A 25,893-nucleotide genomic window follows, 5' to 3' on the forward strand; every position below is an offset into this window, starting at 1 on the left:
CAGGGAGTGTGGGGGATTTGGGGGAGTTCAGGGACAATAAATACCCTTACTTTTCTCATTTCCAAAGCTGGGAAACCACTGGGAGATGAGACACCAGAGATGTCAACTTTATTACTGATCACAGCTGGAAAGAAGGACGTGGCTTAAGTGTACACAGCGAGTATCTCACACCTGAGCCCAGAATCACAGGTTCACTCTGGTCACAGGCAGAGCCGCAGTGCCCCCTGCAGTGTCCCTGTGATATTGTGATTAATAATAAGAAATATATATTTGAATTTTGTCCTGTTTCTGGCACAGAGCTCCTAAAACCCTTGGAATCTCCTAAGCGATGAGAGCCATAAAGGTGTCTTTTGTTATGTTGATGACTGACCTGGGACAGCACCTAAGATTGAGGACTGATTGCCAGAAGAACCAACCATGGGATTAAAGGGTTGGAACTTTCAGTCTCACTCCTCTGACCTCCAAGGAGGCGAGATGGGCTGGAGATTGAGATCAATAACCAGTGGCCAGTGATTTAATGAGTCATGGCTGTGTAGTGAAGCCTCCATAAAAACCCAAGGACCAGGGTTCAGAGAGCTTTCCTGTTGGTGAACACGTGGAAATGCAGAGAGTTGCTTGCTCTGAGAGGATGAGGAAGCTCCGCCCCCTTTTCCCACACCTTACGCTACAAGTCTCTTCCATCTGGCTGTTCCTGAGTTATATCCTTTTATGATAAACCCGTGACCTAGTAAGTAAGTGTTTCTCTGAGTTCTGTGAGCTGCTCTAGCAAATTAATCGAACCCAAGGAGGAGGTCATGGGAAACTCTAATCTATAACCTGTCCATCAAAAGTACAGGTGCCAACTTGGGCTTGTGATTGGCAACTGAAGTGCAGGGCAGTCTTGTGGGACTGAGCCCTTAACTTGTGGAATCTGATGCTGTTTCCAGGTACATAATGTCAGAATTAAGTTGAAAGGTAGGACGCCCAGCTGGTATGCAAGAATGGCTTGGATGAGGGGAAAACCCCACACCCTGGAGTTGGTGATCAGAAGCTCAGTCCCCTAATGAGGCATGGCCAGGCCTGTCTTGCTCAGCCAGCAGGGGGGTGGAAAGCAGACCTGCGTGCATCCTCTCTGTGGGCAGGCAGAGCACAGACAGGGCCTGGGCTTGCTCCCATCCTGCTCCGGATCTGACTGCAATGACAGTGGAGGGAGGGTATCTAGTTTCTTCTCATAGCTTTCCCTTCTGGGGAGAAGAGTGGAAATTTCCTCACTTCTAAGGCAAATGAGGATTGAAGAATATTTCCCCGCTCCCTACTCAACAGTAGGGTGGTTCTGTTTGCTTCACCGAGGACTTCACTTAGTCTGGATGTGGAGTTGAGGCGGAGAGGAAGGCAGGTGGGACCCCCTGCATCACCGGCTGGGCCCCTCTGTTCCAGGACCATCTCTCTCTGGGATGGGACAGTGGGTGAAGGAACTGATTTGGAATCATAGGGATTTCCCTACTGAGGGGGCAATTGAGGCAGTGTGGGTTCAGACTATCTGTACCCTGCACAGAAGGCTGCTTTCTTCCCCAGGAATGCTGAGTGCCTGGGGGTCCTGACCCCTCAGCTGTTCCAGTCCGAAACGCTCTGCCTGTTTGTCTCTTCTGTCTTGGGGCCACCCAGCAGGACCTGCAGGTCAGCCACTGACTGAATGCTGGGTCCCTGAAGCAGCTCTGTTCCCTCAGCAGTGTTTACCCCTGCTGTTGGGCACTCGTCCCCAGCCTGGGTCACTGGCAAGGGAGCAAAGAGAGCTCCAGATGTATGGCAGGTGGTGGAGTGGAGTCACAGAGCCAAATCTACTGCTTGGAATCCCAGATCTGCCATTTAGTAGCTGTGTGGCCTTGGATGAGTTACTTAACCTCTCTGTGCTTCAGTTTCTTCATATATTCAGCAAGGATAATATTAATGCCAACTTTAAAGGCTTATTGTGAGAGTAAATGATTTCATACAACACCCTTAAGACTGATGCCTGGGTATTTCTAAGTACTCAGTGAAGACAAGCTTCTATTTTTATGGGGCCAGGTCTAGAGGAAAAGATCAAATGGCCAGCGGAAAGGGGAAGTACTCTTCTGTATATTGAGTTCTGTCACTGGTGCCAAGCGTTAAATGGATGCCTAATCTAATTAACCTCTTACAAGAACAGAGGGGGAACTATTATCCCCCAGTTCACAGATCAGGAGCCTGAGTGGCCAAGTGGTCTAGCTGGGCTTCAGCACCAGAGACAGCCAATTTCAGACACCATGGTCTTGCTCGCCTCCCACCATGCTACACAGCCCCGAGGGGAGATTGGGAAAGAAAGCAAGTAGGGTAGTTATCTCCTAGGGTCTTAGGAAGGAACAAGCGTTGCTCTGGTGAAGCCAGGAAGTCTGTTTCAGTCTTTCTGGCTGAAGAGTCACTTTTGCTCCTCAGTGCACAAGGCTGACCCTGGCCACCAGCAGCTTCTGAGATGAACATGTTATAAGCCAGACACCCAGAAGGAGACTGAATCTCTCTCCTAAATCCCAGCTCCAAAATCCCTTGGAGAAGGTCTGATTGGCCCATTCAGTTCCACGGTCCATCCTTCAGTGGCCAGGGGCCAAGATTTCATGTAGGGACGTGGCTGCTTCTGCTGCAGTCGTGTGGATGCTGGATGGGGCTGGGAAGGGGAGGTTCCTAGGACAGGAGGACCTGGCAGACAATCCACAGGTGTCTACTTGATAGACTTTGCTCTCCAACTTTTCTCTACTCGTAGCTCCCTGTTGCTCATACTTGTTGCCTGGCTTGACCTCTGTGCGTGCAGATTCTACCTGTCCTCCTACTTCACTCCACTTCACAGCTTCTCTCTCTTCTCACTCCCTAACATGACCTTCTACTAGTAGATAAAACTCTACATGTTTCTTCATTCAGATTTCTCAGATAATTCAGTGGTCTTGCCCATATTTCCATACCAGGCCAGTTCACAGGCACTGTCTTGCTTAAGGACTGGCTGCCCTGTGGCCCAGAGCCTGTGTTTAGGAATCTGCTATAGTGATACCGGGCCTCACCTGCAAGACTGTGGGTGGGGTGTTTTCACTGCGGGCATGGAAGAGGGGCCTGTATCTTGAGGACATATCCATTATACTTAGCCATTGAGAGCATGCTGCTTCTGAAGGCCTTCCTGAGCTTTTCCCCCTGAAATCCACTAACCTCAGCTTCATTTATTTGAATTTTTTCATTTTATTGAAGCATAGTTGATTTACAATGTTGTGTTAATTTCTGCTGTACGGCAAAGGGATTCAGTTATACATATATGTATTCTTTTTCATATTCTTTTCCATTATGGTTTATCACAAGATATTGAATGTAGTTCCTTGGGCTATACAGTAGGATCTTGTTGTTTATGCATCCTATATGTAATAGTTTGCACCTGCTAATCCCAAACTCTCAATCCTTCCCTTCTCCCACCCCCTCCCCCTTGGCAACCACAAATCTGTTCCCTATGTGTGTGAGTCTGTTTCTGTTTCTTAGATAGTTTCATTTGTGTCATATTTTAGATTCCACATATAAGTGATATCATATGGTATTTTCCTTTCTCTTTCTGACTTACTTTGCTTAGTATGATAATCTCTAGGTCCATCCATGTTGCTGCATATGGCATTATTTCATACTTTTCTATGCCTGAGTAGTATTCCATTGTGTGTGTGTGTATATATATCTGTATATATATACACACACATATACATATATACCACATCTTCTTTATCCATTCACCTGTCAATGTACACTTAGGTTGTTTCCATGTCTTGGCTATTGTAAATAATGCTGCTATGAACATAGGGGTGCATGCATCTTTTTGAATTATAGTTTTGTCTGGATATATGCCCAGGATTGGGATTGCTGGATCATATGGCAACTCTATTTTTAGTTTTTTGAGGAACCTCCATACTGTTCTCCACAGTGGCTGCACCAATTTATAGTCCCACCCACAGTGTAGGAGGGTTCCCTTTTCTCCACACCCTCTCCAGCATTTGTTATTTGTAGACTTTTTAATGATGGCCATTCTGACCAGTGTGAGGTGGCACCTCATTGTAGTTTTGATTTGCATTTCTCTAATAATTAGCAATGATGAACATCTTAACATGTCCGTATTGGCCATCTGTATGTCTTCTTTGGAGAAAAATCTAGGTCTTCTGCCCATTTTTCAATTGGGTTTTTTGGTTTTTGTTATTGAGTTGTATGAGCTATTTGTATATTTTAGAAATTAAGCCCTTGTGGGTCACATCATTTGCAAATATTTTTCTCCCAACCCATATAACCTCAGCTTTAGACCCTTGAGACTGCCATGCGATGCTGAGTGCATTTGTCCAGCTCCTCCTGCAACAGAGATCCCATATGTGCAATGGTGTAAACAAGCTAAAGAATTATTTCTTGCTCACATATCAAATGGGGAATAAACAACCAGGGGCAGATTCGATGGCTTTACAGTGCTGGGGGCCTAAGCTCTTTCTGACTTGTTATTCTATGATCCCTAGAGAGCTGGCCTCATCTTCATGGATCAAGATTTATCGCTACCACATTCCAGCCAGTGGGAAGGGAGAAATGCATTTCCCTTCGCTTTAAATGCAGGAGCCAGAGTTTGCACACATCACTTCACTCACGTCTCATTAGCCAGAACTTAGTTACGTGGTCACATCAAGCTGTAAGGGAGGCTGGGACATGGAGTTTCTATTATGGGTGGTGATGTGTCCAGCTAAAAGTTGGAGATTCTATTACTAAGGATGATGGGAAGAACAGATATTAGGGACAGTGACACCACCATTTTCCTGTCACTCATTTTAGACCCTTCTCCACCATCCAGTTTGTCATCACATCCTGGCCCATGTCCACTCCTTATGCCTTTCCCATAGGGCCCTATTCTTTATCCCTACTGACACCAGGGCGAACGGCCCTTACAGCTTTATACCTCCTGTCTTATGAGAACTTTTAGCAGGTCTGTTCGCCTCTAGTCTCTTTCCACTCTCCCCCTGTGATCATTTTAAAGTGCAAATCTGATCATGTGGCTCCACAGTTTAGAAATTCTTCAGTGGCTCCCCAATGCCCAGAGCAGTGAGATTTTAATTGCAGATTTCTGAATCCCTGAGATTACATGCATATTTGGCACATATGTGCATTTTTCCAAAGAGAGCTTCAGATTCTCCAAGGACTCTGTGATTCCCCCTCAAGTTCAAATCCCTAATGTCAACATACATGTCAACAAGTGAGATGTGTCTACCGACCTTCTTCTCAAATATCCTCTCCGGTCATTCCCCTGTGCATCCTAAACCGAAGTCATCGTGAAATGACTCTGAAAGAGCAGGCCGTGCTCTTTCACACTACACATCTTTACACCTGCTGTTCTATCTAGAATGCCTGGGCAAACTCCTAGGCATCCTGCTGGCTTAGCTCAAAAGCCACCTCCTCTGGAGGCTTCCCTGACTCCCTCTGGCCGAGTCAGTCTCTGCAGCATGACTCAGACTACCATTATTCATCCTATCACATAGCTGATGTTAGCCTACGTCTGTCTCCTCCACCAAACCATGAACTCTGGAGCCTAGGACCCAGAATAGATAGTCCACAGATGTTTGTTGAATAAATGTCACTCATGCCCCCCAAAACTCTAGTGTTCTTTCTGAAATGTAAATCTGAGCATCGCTTACTATGTTCCTATTTCCTTCAAGTCTTGTTAGAGTGGCTCTCTCTCTGGTCTCATCTTGCCATCCTTCCTTTTTCCTACTCCAGGAAGACTGGAGTTCTTCTTATGCCCCAAGTCAGTGTTCTCCCTTGTCTTGAGGCTTTATGCATGCTTCCTCAGCTCCTCTTTGCCTGGCTAATGCCTAGTCATCCTTCAGATAGCTTAAACATTCCTCAGGAAGCCTTCCTCGACTCCCTCCCTACCTTCTGACTAGGCTGACGGTCCCACCTATGTGTCCCCATCACACCTTGTACTTTCCCAGTTGCAATGTGCATCATTCTGGGCCAAGAGGACTTGTTTGTCTTTCTTCTCTGCTAAACTGTGAGTTCTGTGCCTAACTTGCCTACCAGCATGTCCCCAGCCCCAAACACAGGACCTGGAAGGGAGTAAGTACCTGACAAATCTGTGTTAAATGAAGGTTAGGTGAATGAATTTCTCAATCATAAATCAGTAGACTTTCATTGCCTTTAGAACAAAGACTTATCACAGATTTCGGGCCCTTTTTGATCTGGTCCTCAGGTATTTTCAGTCTCATCTCTTCCAAATCTACCCTTTGATCTCAGCATCCCTCTCAAACCCTACATGGCAGTTCTATCAAACTGAATGAAGGTCCCCAAATGCCGGCTCTCAAATCTTTCAGCCTTGGCAACACTGGTCTCTCTGCCTGTCACACTCTGTCCTCACCTCACCTCTCAGTACTCTTCCTTTTCTGGCTAACATCCACTAATCTTTACATTTTCAATTAGACCCCTCTTTCTCTAGAAGCCTCCCTTGACTTCCTAAGACCCACTCTAGTGCCCTTTATTGGTACCCCTGGAGTGTTCTAGGCTTCCTTCTCACCATTCTGTTTCCCCAAGTAGATGAAGTGGCCGTCTGAACTGTGTCACTATGATGTCTCTAATTCAAGCCCAGCACTTGCACACAGTGGGTACTCCAGAAATACTTGTGGAATAAACTATGTTGTCTGGTTTTATTCTTTACTATTAGCACATGTGTCCTGTCTTCCAAAGCAGATTATAAGCTCCCTTGCAGGCAGTGAGGGAAGCTAAAATATCTGTGGGTCTCTCCCCAGGCCTGAGCTTAATTCCTGTCTCCAGTGAGCCTGACTTATGTTGCTTGGAGGCTGTGCTGTCAGACACTTGATAAATGTATTAATCAGTGGAACCTTGGCTTAAAGTCCTGGAAAGCCTGGGATTGGGATCATGGTAACCTTAGACACTGGTTTTCTAGAGGGGACCACAGCTGCTTTCCAAAAGCCAGTGCTGGGAACAGTGTCAGGCACCGGGCCGGTTTCAGCAGATATTTGTGGAATGAATTCTAGAGCAGTGACAATGACAGGGAGGCAGGCTGTGCTTGTTCATCTCACCGTGCTCTGGGCTCAGACATTCCAATGGAATGGAACGGTTAAGTGATGAGATCATGTATTCATGGTCCAAACTCAACATGAAAAGAAACTTATTTAAAATCTCAGAAAGGGCGGAGAAGTCTTTCTGATAATGACTCAATGGCTTCAAACTCTAGGGAAAGCAGTTTGCCTTCTCTGGTCAATAAGCAGTTTTTAATAGCTGGACTCGAATGACATAATTTTTAAAAATATGACCAAATAAAATTTGCCACCCTCACATGAGATGCAGAGATAGACCCTAAATTGGCAACACAGGACATGGACCCCCTTAATGCTCTCTGCAGAACCACAATAGAAAATAATTTGCAATAATTGCAAATTCCCAAGAGCTGAGAGCAGAGAAATGCAAAGAAACTTTGAGACAGAATATCGAGAGCCAGCATTTTAATATATAAATGGTCAGGATAGGCCAGAGTCTTGCTCCTGCACGTGTGGTGTGGCCCTGCAGTGTCAGCGTCCCCTGGGAACTGGTTAGAAATGTAGACTCTCCAGCTCCCTTCCCTCGCAGACTGCGTTCTAACAAGCTCTCCAGGTGATTTGTATGCACATCAAAGTTTGAGAAGCACTGGACTAGAACATTTATTAATATGGGGTTCTGCTCTTAAAATGTGCTTTGAGGTCAAAATAAACCCATTGAAAGCATTTTAGATCATTATTTGCTCCATTCTCTCCGAGCAACACCGTCACACATCAATGTCCCGCTCTGGGACTTAGAGCCTTTCTCATCAATCACAAAGTTGTACTGAAGTATGCTGTGCCATTTCAGCAGACAGTCTTTATGGATTACAAATTGGATTCCCAAACTTCCATCAGCTGTTCCTTGCCCAGCACCCCCAGGACGAAGGTTGTATGATGATTTCCATTTTTAGAGATGGTGAAGTTGGGGCCCAGAGAGGTTCCATGACTCACCCAAGGGGCACCAAGCAAATTGATATCTGAGTCAAATGAGAACTCAAGCTTTTGAGTTACCAGTGTGAGGCTCACCCAGCTTTGATGTCTTTCCTTTTTATACAAGAGGGATTTTTTTGCGTTAAGAGATTTTTAAGAGAGAACAAATTCATAGATAAAGCCATGCACATGTGGGCCCCTGGGATTGTGGAAGTTTAAGAACTAACTTTCCAGTAGACAGATATGTCAGTGCAGAGCGGGCGCTGCCCAGCCCAGCTTCCACATTCCTGCTGCAGGCTGACAAGTTCTGCAGAGCTAGGAGCCTCAGAAATCTGAGAGCCACATGAGGGCTCATAGTCCGCTCGTAAGGGTGGAGGGGAAAGGAGCCAGGATTACCGTGAGTCCATGGGTACTGCTACAAAGGAAAAGTGGTGGCTTCTGGATGATAATAACCCATCCCAAGAAGTATGCTCACTCTGATTCATCTGTTTCTTTCACAGATTCAGAAGAGCTGACGTAACTGGACGCTGCCTAGATATATGTGGTGTGCTTCACTGGATTGGATAACTTCCTGATTAATTCCAATTTCCTAGAGCAAAGTAGAGCCACTTGGTGACTCGGAAATGGTCAAGACTGTATATCTGGCATTGATGCCAATGTGCTTCTTCCTACCTCATCTGAGTTTCAGATTTCTCTGTCAACGCCAACTAAACAGAGGCCCCAGAGGGGTTTGTTCAGTTTCACCTGCCTGCATGGTGATTCTCCTAGGGTCCTCCAGAGAATGACTGCCAGGGAAGCTGCTTAAATCCCACCCCTTCCCCACCCCCTCCTCTCTAGACATGCATATTCAATGGAATATCTTCATATATAATTGATTAAAAAACAGAAAGATGGCGCACTTTAAAATTCCATGTGAAAAGTATTGCTTTGCTACTGTGCTCCTGCCTGCCTGCTCTCTGCACGGTGCTACAAAGGGTAGAGTCACGAGGAACTCGAGGCTGAAGATAGTCGGGATTTTTTAGCCAACACCAATGCACTCTGTACCTTGCACCCCTCTGCAGCCCGCAGTTTTGGGGCTTGGCCTAAGGCAAAAACTACAAAGCATCCTAATGAGCAGAATTATACAAGAGGAATGTATGTGCATATTTGACATAGTTTCTTCTCTTGCGGGGCGGCCCCCTGGCTATGACCCGTGCCCTCTCCAAGGGCGAGGGAGGAGTCCAGAGAAGGCCCCTTCTGTTCCCTGCTGCCAGCTCTTCCACAGCCCCTACGGCCCCAGGGACCTGCCCTGCTTTGCGTGGGCCCGTAGCAGCCCTGCAATTTCCACATGGGCGGGCGATTTCAGAACGATGGACAAAGCTGTTCGGCCAGCCTACAGGGGAGAAAGAAAAGGAAAAACAAATTTTTATCCCATTTGCCTCCCACCGCAGAAAGGAAGGGTGAGTTGGGAGCAAGGGGTACGCATGGGACATAGAAGTCTATTCCAAGCATTCACAGAGGAGAGGAGGAAACTCGAATGGCATGAGGATCAGAGAAATGGGCCCCCTTCCACGGAAACATCATTCACTCCTGGGAAATCTGTGCCAATGAAAATAATGAAGTGCTGCTTGGTTTTTAATACTTTTTTTAAAAAATTGGAAAACAGAGGAATGAAAACAACTCTTCCATTATTCCATTACACAGACCTAAATGAGAGTTAGGATTTCAGTAAGTTTCCCTCCAGTCTTTTCTCCTGTGCAAATGTGTTGTTGGTTTTTAAATAGAGGAATGATAATGTATATCAATTCTGAATGTACTTTTATTTTTAATTCACCATGATATGCTATAAGACTTTCCCTGCTCTTACATAGTCATCAGGACATATAGGCTTTTCTTACTGGCTGTATAATATTCCATTATTTACTGAACTATTTTCCTTTTATTGGAGATTTAGGTTGTTTCCAGCTCTTCACCACCATAAACTTAGTGCAGAAAGCATCCTCCCATTCCTAACTATTTCCTAGGGACCAACTCTTTGAAGTGGGCTTGCAGCCCAGAAGGACACACTCATTTTTACTTCCTGATGCGTGACACCATGCTGCTTTTCTCACCATGGCTGCTGTGCAAGAAGCTGCCCATTCCGCCGTCTAAAGAAGCTGCAAGAACAGCGGCTCTCAGCAGGCATCACCAACCATTCTCTACCCAGAGATGAGGGGAAGGGCCGCCACGATGCAGTGGACGCTGAGCTCCGAGGGCTCAATCCCGAACCCAGAATTCTGAAATCTAAACAGCTCTGAAAACCACTTTTTTGGCAACTCATTTTGAGGCAAAACCTGAGGTTATCTCTGGTCCTTACTTAGCCCATTTAAGTATCAATACTTTTACATTTTGCTGTATAAATATGAATGGGTTTGACACATGGGGGCCACCCAAGACCCCACTAGAGTGTTCTCTACTCTACTGCAGATGGGGGAAATTACTTTCTAAAATGTGAAAACTCCAAAGAAGCAGGTGGGAAGTGTTCACGCTCAGCTAAAAACCCTTCAGTCTCTTCTCTGTGCTCCAGGATGGAGTCCAGCTGCCATCGGGGCTACACACACACGTAAATTAACTATAATGTACGGCCAAAGGCCAAACAAGCCAGCAAAGGAACAGAGTGAGCTCAAGGGACAGGATGACCACCCTGTGTATATGGGGGGAGGGCAGGGGGTGGGGAGAGGAAGGAAGTGGCATTTCAGCAGACAGGCTTCACAAAACAGGTGAAGTTCTTTCCCTGAAAAGGCCTCGTGATTCCTTGTACCCCCCTTTTACCCATCTTTGTAAGTTGGTATTTGTGGGGTTATTTGATAAATCTCAGTCTCCACAAGGTCAGACGCTGGATCTGGCCTGCTCTGCTGGCCCAGCCCCTGGCCCCGTGCCTGCGGTCTGGTCAGCCCTCAATAAGCACTGTTGAAAGAGGGAATGCTGGAGGATAACAGAGGATTCATTTCAAGTTGATGAAGAACCTGAGCCACCTAAATCCTAATGAGTATGTTCTTAGATTGGCCAAGTCTGGAAGAAAGCAAAGATTTTCCACAGCAGATTCTTGTGAAAGCCCCACCAGAGGGGCCTGGGTTTATTTAGGCCTGTCCCCTGCTGCACTTTGTCAACCCTGACGCTCCACGTAAACAAGGAGACAGTGTGATTAACGTTATTACGGGAAAGAGCCACAGGACCAGTCCCAGGGGACACGTGCACCTTTGAACAGGGCCCACCTGGAGATGACAGCCTGCATCTGTGGGCTCTTCAACTACAGACGTGGAAAGCGGGGGCCCCATTCATTTCAGAAAGTGTGGCCAGAGAGACCACCTAGGGAGGGTGTGTCCCTGAGATGCCTCTGCCCGAGCCCTGGGAACAAGCCCACGGCACGCAGCTCTGGTGGAAGCCAAGCACGGCAAGTCCCTGCTCGGCAGCACTGCAGGCCCAGAGAGCCCGAAGGGGTCAGGCAACCAGCACACCTTGTGTGTGTGTGTGTGTGTGTGTGTGTGTGTGTGTGGTAGGGGGTTATCTCTCAATGTGACAAAAACTCACCAAGAAGCCACTACATATCAGGCAAAGGTGAGCAAGGCATAGTCTATGCTTTCAAGAAGCTTTCACTTTGATGCATGCTTTGGAGTCACTGCCCAAACAAGTCCTTCAAAGGGTAAGCCTTGGGGCCAGGGCTCAGGTCTCACCACCACCTCCTCGTCCTCGTCACTCTGGGGGTCCCAATAGGCTGGGTGACCGATTTCCCGAATTACCTTCTAAACGTGGGAGAAGGTGCCTTGCTGGCTGTTCTGGAGGTTCTGCATTTATAGCAACCTTTACGTGTTGGTAGGATGAGAGAAACCAATTTCAGGACATGATTTCTCTTGCGGTTTTCCAAGGGAGCGCCTAAGTCTCCATAGGAAAGTGAACGTTGAAACGAGATGGTGATCATGATACGGGCTGGACTCCACCCTTCAATGCAAAGCTGGAGGCACAGGGCTTTGTGCTTGCCAAGACCCAGTCAGCGGTCCCCATCTCCCACTGAAACTTTTCACCCAAGTCACCTTTGGGAAATTTGGGTGTGACTCCTGAGTCAACCCTGTCCCCAGCAGGCAGCAGGTGATTGGGCCGTGAGCAGGTTCTAGAAACTTCTGTGGGCCTGCCACCTGTATCGCTTGGGCACCCCCGTGCTCACTGGGCATCCCCTAACCCTCTCCACCTTCCCCTAAGACAGGCTTCCGCTGCCATCTCCGCTTTAGCTGCCTAGTTCCTTCTTCTCAGGCTGCCCCGAAGTGCAACCTGCCTGTCCTCAACCCTGGTCTGGCTCTTCCTGATCCAGCACTTGACTGGGACGGCATTTCATCCCACCTGGATTTCAGCACTCACCTACACCAGGGTTTCTCAGCTGAGGCACTACTGCCATGTTGGGCCAGATAACCTGTAATTCTTCACCGTTCCTGCACTTTATAGGATGTTTAGCAGCTTCCCCGGCCTCTACCCACTAGATGCCAGGACTGCCCCCACACATACTTATGACAGATACAAATGTCTCCAGACACTGCTGAATCTCCCCTAGAGGCCGAAATCACCCCCAAATGGGAGTACTTCTCCCTTTGGGCTCCAGCTTCCTCTGAATGGCTCCTCTACCTCCAGACCTTCATCCTCCCTACTCCCTCCAGACGCTGCCTGCAAATGCCCAGGTCCCTACTCATTCGTGCTGTGGCTGCTTCGTATTTGCTATCATGGGTCACCTATTCCCAACAATAACAGTTGCCATCAACTGAGTACCTCCTAGATGTCAAATAGGGGCTTTACAAACGCTACCGTATTTAGGTCTGGTCTATTACTATCCTCATTTACAGACGAGCATGCAGAGGCTCAGAGTGGTTAAGTGACCTGCCCAAAGGCACACAGTCACGGAGCCCTGTTTCAAACTCATGAGTGTTTAATTCTAAAGTCCATGCTTCTAACAATCACTCGATTTGTCCGAAGTTCAGCAGAGCCCTACCTCCACCTACTGAAAGCAGCTACTGGGCTCTCTAATCTGGGGCAGGAGACTCTCTCAGTCTCACTGCCTGATGACCCCCGCTAACCAGGGACTTCCAAAGCTCCTGCCCCCCCGTCCCACAGGCCTGCCCTCTCAGGCCTCCCCTGGCCAACTGCACTGGTCACTCCTAAGAGGGCCCTGGGCCTGTTCCAGATGAAGGGGCCAGCTCCTTCTGCCCCAGGGTGACCCTGCAGGGAGCTCATTAACATAGAGCCTTTATCTGACTGTATCACATTTGGAAAAGGAGGCTCTTATTTCCAGAGCCCACCACTGTTCCCACAGGCATTTCAAGAGGGTCTGTGCTCTCTAATGATCACAGAAATGGCTTTGGGCAGAGCTGGAGTTCGTGGGACCTGAAGATACTGGGCCTGGGTGCCTGCTGCCTGGGTGTGGTGCAAGGGACCCAGCAGCTTGAATCAGTGATGGAACAGCGGCAGGGCATTTTCAGATGTGGCCTGGTAAGCGGGGCTGTCCCTGGGCGGGGAGGGGACTCTCTTTCCCCCCTCAGGCCTTTGTTCCTTTTGAAGTGTGGATGTTAAGAAAGTACAGAGAAGTCTGTTTAAAGTGTTAAATTATAGTGTCAGCATTAAGTCAGACCTGGGCTCGAATTCTTGCTTCAAGAATCAGCAGCTTGTGACCTTATGACCGCTATATAAACGCTCTAGGCCTCTGCTTCCTTATCAATACAAAATGGGGATGGCAGTATCTACCTCACTGGATTACTGAGAGGATTCGTGAGGTAATGCATGGAAAGAGTTAGTTCCTGTGAGTGCTCTTAGGACTTTGATGGAGCTGGTTCCACTAGCTGTGTGATCTTGGGTATGTTACTGAACCACGCAGGGCCTCGGTTCCCCCAGGAGCAAATGGGTGGCATCAACAGAGTCAACCTAATAGGATTGTTGTGGGATTTAAACTAGAGAGTCCGTGGTAACCGCTTGGTACAGTACCTGGCACCAGGCCAGCACATGATACAGGTTAGCTTTTATTACTATTGTTATCCCATCACTGTCACCACCACGACCACCACCATCATCACCATCATCGCCATCAACGCCATCACCTTACAAGAAGCATGTATCTGGCAATGCAACTTCAAGCAGGGTGGCTTGATGAAATGGGCCACCCCGTAAGGTAGGTCACTGTCCAAGAGTGGACACGATGTGTACTTGGTTCCTTCATCCAGCCTTTGGGAGCCCCATGGACAGCATAGCTTCCCTACTCAAGCTGCTGCCTCAAAAGCCCACGTGCTGTTGTTGCCATGACCACATGTGGTCATGGGGTTTCTCAGCTCCAAGTCTCGCAGCATTTACATGGGTCGTCTCATCTAAATCCAACAACAGCCTTAGGAGGTCAATTCTGTTCCTACTGCCATATGGTTCCTTGAATTTTGCTGGCTGGCAAGGTACTTTTCAGGAAGGGAAGTGAAACACCCACTTGTTAATCGCCTGTAAGTCTCACCTTGTCGGTCAGGCTGCTGTCACAGGCCGGGTGTGCCAGGAGCAGTCGGACCATGTCGACGTTGCCATGGCGACAGGCCAGCATGAGGGCTGACAATCCATCATGGTCCTGCAGGTTGACATCTGCCTGGCAGCTCAGTAGCGCTTGGACCATGTCCTCCCTGTCGTGGCTGACTCCCAGCATCAGCGCAGTCTGGCCTCCCTACACACAGAGAGCAGGGGTGTGGTGAGGCTGGGGCTGATGGGGAGGACCCCCTCCGCAGCCTGGGTGTAATCAGGAGAGACTTCTCTGGAAAATGACAGTTGACCTGAATCTCTGTGGTAAGGGACACATCCTCCTCGGCCTGGTAAACTTCTACTCCTCTTCCAAGACGCTAGTCAAATGCTGCATCCTCTCTAAAGCCCTCTACTAACACCTCAGGCACAGGGTTCATAACACAGCATTTACCACTTGGCATTTCAACCTGTCAACCTCTCTTTCTCATAGACTGTGACATCTTTGATGGCAGGAACTAAGTCTTTTTCATCTCTGTCTCTCCAGTGCCTAGCACCAAGTACATGCTGGTAAGTGCTGAATGATGGAATAAACGAAGGGTTGAATACTTCAGGACCATGGTTTCTGACTCCCCGCCCCAGCCTAACTTCCTACAGGAAGTCTTGGGCTGCTCTGAACACCTCTGGTATTTTCAGCTGAATGATACCCAGAACCCTCTTTTCTCAAGAAGCTCTCTGTTTACATGTTCCTGTGGTCATTTCTAATCCATAGCCATTGACAACAATCTTTCACATCCCTGTAATCATCAATGCACATGGCAATGGATTAGAGTCAGAAAGTAAGACCAAGCTCTGGTTCTGCTGTTTCCTAGTGCGTGACCCTGGCCACGTCACTTCGTGTCCCTGAACCTTGGTCTTTCTTTCTTAAAAATTAAAATAATTATGATCCATCCTCTATACCTCACAGGGCTTTTGTGAAAATCAAATGAGATAAAGGGCATAAATATAAAAATGTGTGGCAGTAACTTTTCTGATTACAAAGTGATCATCATTTTCCCTGAGTTTTCCTGTATATACATAGTCCTCTTATACGACTTGATTATATACTTTGCCCTCGTGGTTCTTTCTCTCCTGGGTTCCAGGCAGGTCAGGCGTGTCTCTCTGACTGTCGGGCTTTGTAAGGATGTGAGAATAGGTAAGGACTGGTTTCTTTCTTCTCAGATCCCCTGTGGCTCTGACCACAGTGTCTTACACGTGAAATATGTTGGCTGATGTGTTCACTGATTAAAGCTCCAACCTGCAGTCACTGATGGATTATGCTTCCCTGCCTGCAAGGCTGGGGCTTAGAGAAAAAAAGGGGGTTGCAATCAGAAAAATCCTGGCTTTGCCGCATTCTGTACTTATGTGAATCTGGACAAGTTAACCTCTTGGTGACTCTTCCTGATCTGGTAAAGCAGGAATGCTTAACGATATTACCTGCCTTCTGGGGCTGGTGTGAGGCCTGAGCGCGGCACAGATGCTGTGTACACTTTAGCTATTATTGGATTTATGAGCGTTAGAGATGATGTCTGACCATCGCCTGGGACGTGCGAATGTATCGTTAGGTGTCCTGGTTCCCCATTTCTCTGGAACCCAGACAGATCTTTCCAGAGACGCTTGTTTGCTCTTTGGTTTGCTTATGCTCAGCCCTGAGGTAATGCTTGTTTACTGTACTAACCAGACCGTAGGTTTCCCTCCAGACCCCTCTCTTCGAGCGGTATTAAAGCCAGATGACATATGCAGATGTCTTCCTGTCTGCCCCCTGCCTGACTTGGGGCCCCCTCCCTCCTGGTCTGGTTCCATAAAATTTAATTCAACAACCATTTACAGAGCACTGCTATGGCCCGGTGCAGCGCTGACCCTGGAGATACAGAGAGAAATAAGTAGTTTAGCCCAGGAGACTCCTGGCCTCCCAGCTCACTCCTATTTAACCTGGTACCTGCAGCTCCCCTCATACGTAAAGCCCCCAGAGGGTGCTGAAGGGTGCAGCTGCACTATGAATTCCCATCCCTCTTTTGGTGACCTGGGATGGGTCCCTTACTCTACTAGAGCATTGGTTTCTCCTCTATAAGAAGGGCACTGATTTTGATCGTTAGTGAGCATTCCCCCTTCAAGAGGACCAATTTAGAAAAAAAAGATTTGATATGTTTATGGAAAACATAATATTTAAAATGAAAACAGCTTTACTGAGTCCTACGGAGTAGGTGGGTGAAGATACTTTGAAAACTAGAGAGTAAGCTACAAATGTCTGTTTCTTGCCACCAATAGAATTGCTAGTATGTGACGTGTGCAAAGAGACTTTGCCATCAGGTTAGGCTACTGTCTGCAATCACTTTGGGGTCGGGGTGGTGAGCAGATTTAAATAGGTTGTTGGGAGACAATTTTCTATGGGTCTCTTGGCTTTCTGCATATTTCGTGAGTCAGGCAATATCTGACCTTTTGTTCTAGACTACCTTTTTAAGGATGAATGTACAATGAACAGCGTTGGAACTTAGAGACAGTGTCCCCTCCAGAACAGAGGGCAGACGCATTTACTATCCAGTATGAAAGATTCAGGTTCCCTAAGCTCAGGGTTCCTCCCCAGTAACACAATCCACTCTGTGTGCAGGGATCTGGCCCTCCTCGCACTGCCCTGTGGGAAGTGGGAATTGGGACTTGGGGAACTGGTATAAATACCAATGCTCTGACTATTGTTACTGCTGTGAGTAACACACTGTCCTTTGTCTCTTGCACAAGAGTCCTGGGTCATCTGCCAGCATCCATGACACTTGCTAGCTTTAAGGTAGAGTAAAATCTCAGACCCTTTACAGTTCTTGAGAGTTAGGCTACACTGATGATCACTCTAGGGGGAAATGGAGAGTGGAATGCACTCTACTTGTTCTTCTATTGGTCAAAGATGGATAAGTGGCCTTTCGAGGAATACCCACTGTTCCATATGGAGCTTTGTCTACTGGCTAAGAGCCACACCCCTACTCTGTGTTCTCTAGTAGAAGGGCCCAGAAGCTGAACGGAGACATCCCAACCCTCTGAACTGCTTTGTAATTTATGATCGAGGTGGATCTCCTGCAGGGGCTTTCTACACAACTAGCGAACGCCTTCTCAAGGTGCTAACTGTGGGAGCATTCGGTTTGAGGAGTCAGACCCAGATGGAATTTACCCAGTTTCAGACGGGGACATAGATTACAAGCTCATGACCTCTGTCCTAGCCTGTCTGGGTCTCAGGAGGCTCTGAGGAAACTGAATGTCCAGTCTTTGGACAGATGCCATTTGGAGGGCCCAGACTTCTCGGGATAAAAACTCTACATGGATCTGCATGGAGTTTCTCACCCCAGTGGCAGGATAAAACTGGGAGGTGCCCGTGTTCATTAAAGAGGAGATCATGTTCACACCTCCTACCTGAGCAGCTTGGATGTTCACATTTCCTTCTCGTAAGAGCTTCCAGACCACAGCCATGTCTTCATCAGTCTCTGCAGAAGCCAGGGGAGTGATCATCACGGCGGTGTAGCCAGCTTTGTTCTGATGGTCCACGTTGCAGACGCCTGCAAGAGAAACACCGAAGCTGGAACAGCTCCCAAGAGGCTGGAAGCCAGGCTTTAGCCTGTTCAACAGGATGCTGCCTGCTGGTTAAAGGGCCACAGAATAGAGCAATCCTTTCCCAGTGGTGGAATCTATGTTCTACATTTTTAGCAGCCTTTAACAGTGGCCACTTTTCTTTACAAGTTTTCTGAGGATACCCAGCAAGAAAGGTCCACATGAGAGTCAGAGGTGGCCAAGGGGGCCAATGACCTTGACTTTATTTCCTAAAGTGTAGGACAAACATTATTCCTATTTTACAGATGAGGACTCTGAAAGTCAGTGAAGCTATATCAACTGCCCAAGTGAAGGAGAAGTGAGACCAGGACTCAGATCTATCCGGCGCTAGAGCCCATCACTCACATGGCTTCACGTCACCCACAGGTGTGTATTTCAGGTCTGGTTCTATGTCTATGTGTAACTCTTAAGCAGCTGGCTATGGTTGTAGGTCTTTTCCAAAGGCTAGTGATATCTTGTGCAATGGACCAGGGGACATGAAAAACACCCCAGGATAAACATGGGAAATCTTCCGGGAATAACCATTTTCATTTGAAAAGCAGAGCGGAAAATAAAACACTCCACAAATTTTTATATTAAAGCAATTAAGAATATACATTTCACAATAGAATGAAAAACTGGCATATTTTTAAGATGAAGTATTAAATGAGAACTCAAAAGAAATTTCTGCTTTGTAACCCTGGGGATATGCATTCATATCTGTTCCCACCAAAGGAGATGTAGGAGATCTTCAGCCTGTTATCTGTTGTCTGAAGGCTCCCACTTCATAAGGGCGGTACAGTGTGGAAAACCAAATCTTCCCTGTACTGTTGGTCATGCAAAAAATCTACATGTCTCTTTGGGACAATAATAAAGCTATCTCAGTAAGGCAAGGCTGAGATTTTCTTAGCATTTCTTCTGTAAAATGGGGATAATAACAGGATCTATAAGGTTACTATGAAAGTTAATGAGCTTATGTATTAAAAGCACTTAGAACAGCTCCTAGCACATAATAAACACTCAATAAGTGTTAGCTGTTATTACTATTATTGTCCAGAATGGTATTCTTGTCTTTACATCCTTGCTACTTGCTCTTGAAGACTTAGAGCTTCATTGTAACAAATCTGGTTTACGACAAAATGTCAGGGTTACTTATAAGTTCTGTGCAAGGGAAAAAAAAAAACAACATTTGTTTGACATTCCCTCCACTCCACCCCAAACAATTTTTCAGAAATGTGTCACACTGGACCAGGATGCCAATGGATACAGTTGGGCTCATGTATCAGCAGTTTCCTCCCCGAAGCCTCTCTGGCCACTGTCATGACAAGCTGGGCTATGAAAGCCGAATAATAACTCTATGCATCGCCTCACAACTCTGTTCTGATAAAGACAGGAATATCTGCGTTGCCACGTTAATGACTTTAAAATTTTTACCCCGTGACTATTTTATGTTTGCTTTTAAGATGCGTAAATGAGCCTCAGGTTACGATTCTCTATACTCTCTTCAGAAACGTGACCTATAACTCAGTAGAGTGAGAACTAACTCCTACCCAGGGGCTCTGAAAAGGGGCTGAGGACCCCTGGCTTTCACAGCAGATGTTTCTGAGCAGCTCCAGGGAGCAAACCAACCTCCCCAGAGGCGAGGAGAAGGCTCTCGACTGAACATCCTCCAACTCGGCCAGCTTCCTCTTCTGCAGAGGCGTCCTGGCGAAATAGAGGACGGATCACAACGGACTAAAGGGTTGGAGGTGCACCCATGGCTTTATTCTCAATAATGATGAGTCACTTCTGTGCAGCCCCTTACAGTTTGTAATGTGCTTTCCAGATGCTTCACAAATGGCTGGGAAGGGAGCCCAGTTTGGAGTGGGACACATCTGCCCTCCTCAACACCCCTACTACAGTGAGGGAAAGGAATGGCACTTTCAGACCGTCTTCCCAGCCCCCTTCATTCTTTATGCTTGCAGCTGTTGTGCTATTTCAGCATGTTAAAGGGAAAAGCTTCCAAACCACTTTAGGGTTGATGAGTATTGACTGGATCTTGGACAACATCAGCAGAAATTTATAACAACCAAATCAAAGGTTGTCTGTTCTCCAGCCTGGCCTGGCCCAACCAGAGGACTTCTAACAGGCTGCAAGCCTGTGAGCTCCTTAGAGATGCAGGTGCTACATTATGGGTCTTTAGAGTTTTTGTGCACATAATAGGTGTGCCTAAGGTCTCACAGTGTCCCTGGAACCTAGCTTCGGGTAGTAGAAAAAAGCCCAGGTTGGGAGGGTGACAGATCATGGTTAGAATTCTGGCTTAGCTACCTACTGGCTCTGTGACCTTGACCACATAACTTGACCTCTCTGAGCCTCAGTTGTCTCACTTGGAAAATGCATTAAATATCTGCTTCACAATCCCCGCAAGGGCTGCATATGGTAGTATTGCACTGTGTCTGGGTTGGGGAAGGCACTCAATAAACAGTAGGTGGTGTTGTTATTCACATTCTATAATGAAAGGCCCTAACACTGAATACAGTAAATGCAACCCAGAGGCATGCTCCTTTAATTATGTGCCTTTCTCAACTGAGCTACCATTTTTAGGGTATCCATGAATCCCTGAAGAATGTTAGAATTGTAACTTCGTCTTCCTCTGATGATGCAGAAAGAACTTTAGGCTGTCATTATGTACATCACCTTTCCACGCAGGTAAAGAGCCTCAAGGCTGCTTAATGGACTTTTGGAGAACGAAAGTTTACTGGAATTTAACCTAGCTCCCAGGAATCATCCATCCACTCGTTCATCTAACAAATATTTTCACTCGACACCCACCATGAGCCAGGAACTGGTCTAGGTGCTGGGGATACTGAATGGAAGGAGACAGACAAGAGCCTCCCTCAGGTTAACTGAGTTCTGTTAGACTCAGATAGAAGTGACAAGCAAAGATCACGTGAAGAAAGAAACTGGGTGTACTGCTAGAGAGAGATGGGGCAGCCGCTTTAGATGTATCACCAAGAAGCCTTCTGCGGTGACATTTGAGCTGTGACTTGAATGATGAGAAGAAGCCAGTCATGAGAATAGTTTCAGGGAAAAGGGTCCAGATGGAAAGAAAATGCAAAAGTCCTAAGGAGGGAATGAGCGTGGTGAGTTTGAGGCCCACACGTGGCTGGAATGGAGGGAAGGAGGGTGCATGGTGGTGGCAGAGAGAGCAAAGGCAGGCAGGACCAGGCCATCTGGGATTCCTGAAGGCCAAGAGCAAGGGGAAGCCGTGGGAGGGATTTAAGCGGGGGGCGGAGGACAAGATACAAGTTGGGGGGGAGCTGTTGGATCCAAAATTCAGACTTCCTGATGCCTGTTTAAACTCCCCCTCCAGCTTCCTAAGTAAGGGTGTACAATTCTAGCACGTGCCTAATTCCTGGTTGCCACGGTATCGACTTCAAATCCCAGCAACACACTTAGTCATTGCATGATCTAGAGCACGTATGTTGACTTTTTGGAGTGTCACTTTCATCACCTATAAAACAGGAATAATCGTCCTAATAACAGGATCGTTATGACGATTAAATGACATCTCAGGTGCCAGGTGCTTAGCAGAGGGCCTAATCCGTGTAGATCATTTGCGGTTTTATACCTCTTGTAGGTACCCTCCTAGATATCCCTCATACAGCCTTCCTAAGCTCACAGATGACATTCGACTGGGACCCACACACCTTCAGTCGGTCCCATCCCCCTCCTGTCCACACAGTCACTCCTAGGCTGCTTGATGTTGTCACACGCTCTGCAGAAACTCCACTATAAGCCCTGGGGTGTCGTCTCAGCAGACGTAGAGTTCTTTGTTTGACTATTAACCACTCTTTCCAGCTCCTAAGATGATCAAGGCCATTTGCAATGATTCTCCACCAGAGGGAAGAGTCTTCCCTTCCTCCAGACTTCCAACAATTAAGAACCTAATGCTCACTTCCCTTGTCTCCTCCTCAAATCCCTCTGGACCTTCACCCACCCTCCCTTCCTTTTGCTTCCATCTCAGAGGAGTAAATATCCCAGCAGCTTGCCTATGCTGACCTCGTCTGCCTCTGCTGTGGATTCCAGGTTTTTCCAGCTCCTCAAAAACCTTGCTCCATCAAGCATCTTCTCTCCTTTGTATCTTTAATCTCTCTCTCTCTCTTTCTTTGTCTCTCTCTGTCTGCCCCTTTCTCTCTCTGTGTCTCTCTCTCTCTCGGATTCTTCTTCTCAGCCAACAAACATATTCAGGTCTCCTCCATCCCCATTCACTCAAAAATAACTCTCCCCATCCTCTCCTGCTTCCTCCAGCTATTGTGCTACATCACTGCCTTCCCTAGCCCATGAACGTCACTCCTTTCACTTCTGCAATCTGTTTTCCTCCCAACAGGCCCCTGAAACAACTGTTTCCAAAGTCACCAGTGACCCCTTCCCGAATCTGCCAACCAACCCCAGGCATCATCCTTCGGGGACACTACAGTACAGTATTTGACCCAGCGGACAATCTTCTTTCTTCCTGACATTTTCTTCTTCAATGGCCTGGGACTTTTCTCTGTCTGCCAGAACCTACCCGCTGCAGTGCACATTTCCTGCTCTCTAAACAGGGTATTATCTCACTTCCTTGGAGCCCTGAAATCACATTCTGCACCTCTCTCTGGTGAGCCATCATCCTGCTTCATCCTGACTGTCAGGCTGTAAGCTCCTGGGAAGAAGAGGCTCACACCTAGCTCACCTTTGCATCTCTGGTGGTAGTCAGTATGGACCTCATACACAGTTCACAAATATCTGATGAAGGGTGAATGAATCAAATTGAGTCAAACTGATCAAATGGAGCCATGACTTTTGTTACAAAGTACTGATGAAGATGGAAAATGTGACCTTTCCTAGAGTCAGTGTGGTATAGCTCTGGAGCTGGACAAACTGAATACGAAATGTGACTCTACCACTTACCAGCATTGTGACCTGAGCAAGTTTTATAACTCTCTCAGCTTCAGTTTCCTCAACTGTAACATGAGAACAATAATACCTACATCACAAGAGTGTTGTGAAGAATAAATGACATAAGAAAGGAAAAAATGGTCTAGCCCAGCTCCTAGAACACAGGAGGAACTCAGAACAGTGAAGAATCTCCTCGCTGGAAAGAAGTGGGAACAAGAACTGCCCGTCACAGAGGGACCCAGGCTGCAGAGATGCAGCCATTTCTGACCTGTTTCCAGCAGCAGCCTCACGATGGAGAAGCTGGAGTGGGATACGCTGTAGTGAAGAGCTGTGTTGCCATTGCCATCAGCCAGGTTGACAAGCAGCTTTAGCAAGTGTGGGGAGTGAGGCTGGACCCCGCGGAGGTAGGTGGCCACCACAGCAGGGCTGGATGACTTCCGGCTGGAGACCCGGAACCACTCTTGACTGATGGTATTTAAGCTCTGCTTCTGAAAGATCAACAGATTCCAGTTCCAGGAGGTTACCTACCCGGGTGCTCCAGCAGGGGTGTTAATTTCCACTAGGAAAGGTCAGCTTAGGATGCTTCCACTTCTATCCCTTCAGCTCCCTCCAAATCTCCACGTGATTTACTCCTAGAGGGCTCAGAGCTGTGGGGTCCCCATGCAGCAGCACACTTTGAACCCGTGGGATCGGTCCCCCATATGAGGTAGACAGGAGGATTGGGAGAGCAACACAATAGCCAGTGACACAGCACATTACTTGGGGACAGTTTGAGTCTACTGTACGTTTCGATCACATCCCCCATATGCACAGGATAACCATGACCCCCTCTTTCATGCGACAACACCAGCCTATGTAACCCTAGCCCAGACTCCACCAGGGCATGTGCATGTTTTTAACAGGCACAGCTGGAAAGTCACAACATTTTACTAATGGGAAAAATGCACACTGAAAGCTAAGACAAACAACATGCCCAATTTATGCTTGAAGTAAAACCCAAACAGATGTGCTCGAATTATTTTTGGCATTTAAGTTTTGCTAGGACCTTCAGAGAAAATGGTTTAACAACCCATGGCAGGACCGCACTATCTGCAGTATTCAGCTCCTTTATAACCATGAATGCAAATGACACCAACTCTGCATGTGACATGACCTAAGTGTTTAAAATGGAACATGACTAGATTATTTTTCTAAAGGGGAGGAGAAACGATGAGGCTGTGACTATTAGAGATGATTTCACATTCATTCTGGAAAGGGCGCTGAATTAGGAGTCACTACACCCTAGGGGCCGGGCATAAGTCCTGGCTCAGCTGTGCGACCTTGGAAGTCCTATAACCTTTTTGAATCTTTCCTGTCTTGTCTATAAAATGGGGGTGAAAAAAGGGCTGGGTCCCTAACCTCCCATGCTCTACAGAGTGAGGTCCTTGCACAACCTGCTTTGTCTCTAAGGTGGAGAGGGGGTGTCCTGTGCTTTGATCCTAAAGTGGGTGTGATGTCAGGTTTGTATGTCCTCTGATCGATTTTCTAGGCGGAAACAGTGGACCCTTTTGTGGCTGAAACACTTCTTATATATCAGAATATCTCGTTTACCCGTGGAATCTTCAGGAGAATCTGGAGAAAGATCCTAATATTAAGGAACATAGTGGTAGATTTTAAATGAAGATCTAAGCAATAACTTAGCTCTGTAATTCATTTAAGAATAAGTAGCAGGAGTTTTAATCAACATCCACCTCACATATTGGTTCTTTAACAATCTGGGAACAAGTTATTTGCCAAATCAGCGAAGATAAAATACTCATGAAAATGGGCTAATCAATCGGTTTTACTCTTAAGGCTCTTCCGCAAAGGAGAACAAAATGGGCTTTAAAATGCTTACAAGCTGTTACACATTCGGTCTTATCAGTTGCTCTCACGACTTGGGAAAATGTGTCTGTGCCAGTACCTCTTGATTCAAGCAGAAACTAATCCTTACATGTTTAAATCTCCATGGGCCATGATGGTGTTAAGGAGCAAACAGATGTATTTTCTTGCTTTTGGTCTCTTGACCCATAGGTGCACTTCAAGAAAAACAGTAAAGACTACAGAATGAAAAGCCAGGGCTTGAGGGTAGTGGAGACATGCGGTCCACCACCTTCCTTTTTATTAATGAGGAAATCACGGCCCTGAGCGTTGAACTGACTCACCCAATATCTCACCGCTATCTAGCGGTCCTGGGAATAGAACAACGGTTCCCATTCCACCCGCTCTTTTCCACTCTACTCACGGTTCTCTCAAACTGCGAGGCAATTTTGAGCCTAAGCCACAAAAGTTCTATGACACATTCGGGTTGGGACGCCTAATTACACTTGGTAAATGCCTCTGAGCCGCAGGCCTGGTTCCTGTGCACGTGCATGGGTTCCGCTTTCTCAGCACAATCCATCACCTTGGGCAGCAGAGTTTGGGCAAATGAGAGAACAGCCAGCGGACAGGGGCCCGTGCACACCCACACCGCTGCCTCAGGCACAGGACCCAAGTCAACCCAGGTGAAACTTAAACAGTATAGAAATCTTTACATGATGATGAAAAATCAGAGTACCAAGAGCTGGTCAGTGGTCGTCCCAGTTTCTGGCAGATGTTGGCTCAATGCCCGGCATGCATTAAGGAATTCTTCTGAGGGTTTATATCTAAAGAAAAAAAATATATATGTATGTATGTGTGTGTGTATATATATATCAGTCTCCATGTTGATAAAAAAAAAAAGTCCCCTACCTTGACTTTCACTCTCATCTTTTACCTCTCAGCAACTCAAACACCCAAACTGGGCAACTTCCCAGGTTCAGGGGCATTCCTCAGAAATACTGGGTGAATACAGCCTCCTGACGAGGAGGCTTGGCTTCTGAAC

General features: G+C 47.0%; 1 protein-coding gene across 3 annotated transcripts in view; it reads right to left on the reverse strand.

Moving 5' to 3' along the window:
* Window positions 1-7,484: 7,484 nt before the first annotated feature.
* The window catches only part of KANK4 (KN motif and ankyrin repeat domains 4), a 68,056-nt gene continuing 49,647 nt past the window's right edge, over window positions 7,485-25,893 (reverse strand). For all 3 annotated transcript variants that reach the window (XM_068540012.1, XM_068540011.1, XM_068540010.1), the window contains 5 exons: window positions 25,588-25,675; window positions 23,281-23,500; window positions 17,922-18,064; window positions 14,494-14,694; window positions 7,485-9,375 (listed from right to left, as the gene is read on the reverse strand). In XM_068540012.1, coding sequence (XP_068396113.1) covers window positions 9,271-9,375; window positions 14,494-14,694; window positions 17,922-18,064; window positions 23,281-23,500; window positions 25,588-25,675 — 757 coding nt within the window. In that variant the 3' untranslated portion in view covers window positions 7,485-9,270. The remainder of the gene's footprint in view (window positions 9,376-14,493; window positions 14,695-17,921; window positions 18,065-23,280; window positions 23,501-25,587; window positions 25,676-25,893) is intronic.

This window comes from Eschrichtius robustus, chromosome 3 (assembly GCF_028021215.1).
Source record: "Eschrichtius robustus isolate mEscRob2 chromosome 3, mEscRob2.pri, whole genome shotgun sequence".
Lineage (NCBI taxonomy): Eukaryota > Metazoa > Chordata > Mammalia > Artiodactyla > Eschrichtiidae > Eschrichtius > Eschrichtius robustus.